We start from the raw sequence: 496 nt of genomic DNA, 5'->3' as shown, positions 1-496 counted from the left end.
CGTCGACGTACGCGGTGGGCATAAACGTCGATAAATCACGACAAAAAAGTAAATCTAAATTTGGCGCGTACTAATGAGACTAGTTGGACACGAGTCGCAGCATTTTGTCGGTTTGAGTTGGCGACTTGATAAAAGTGACTCAAGTTTCAGATTGACACATAAACATCTTGACGTGATCTACCGGCGATATATAGATGGAAGCCAAATCGAATTTGGTACTTCTCCGGGTTAGCAATTATTTCACTGTTATATAAATCGCTCAGATTCTGCCCGAAAATATTCATTTTATGGCAGGGAAAAGTAGAGTTCGACCTGACTTCTCGGATAGTCGCTGAAAATATAGCTGCTGACACAAATGAAGCCTTTCATGCTCATGATTATACTGAAACTCAATCTTCAGCACGAATTGCGCATCATTGAGATTCTTAAGCGTAAACTATCCTAAGAAAATAGACTTAGAACCGTCGGTTTCGCTGTGATCCCCATATCCAGCGAA

The 496-nt window shown here is 41.1% G+C and overlaps 1 protein-coding gene across 1 annotated transcript; it reads left to right on the top strand.

The window, feature by feature from the left end:
• Positions 1-194: 194 nt before the first annotated feature.
• Positions 195-420, top strand: PHALS_01267 (uncharacterized protein; the record flags this gene model as incomplete). Its single annotated transcript, XM_024731101.1, has 2 exons — positions 195-227; positions 295-420. The coding sequence occupies 2 exons, from the start codon at positions 195-197 to the stop codon at positions 418-420; spliced, it is 159 nt and encodes a 52-aa protein (XP_024581313.1).
• Positions 421-496: the final 76 nt, after the last annotated feature.

The sequence above is a fragment of the Plasmopara halstedii genome (assembly GCF_900000015.1).
Source record: "Plasmopara halstedii genome assembly, contig: Scaffold_1343, whole genome shotgun sequence".
NCBI classification, from domain to species: domain Eukaryota; phylum Oomycota; class Peronosporomycetes; order Peronosporales; family Peronosporaceae; genus Plasmopara; species Plasmopara halstedii.
This window is presented reverse-complemented; position numbering and strand designations above follow the sequence as displayed.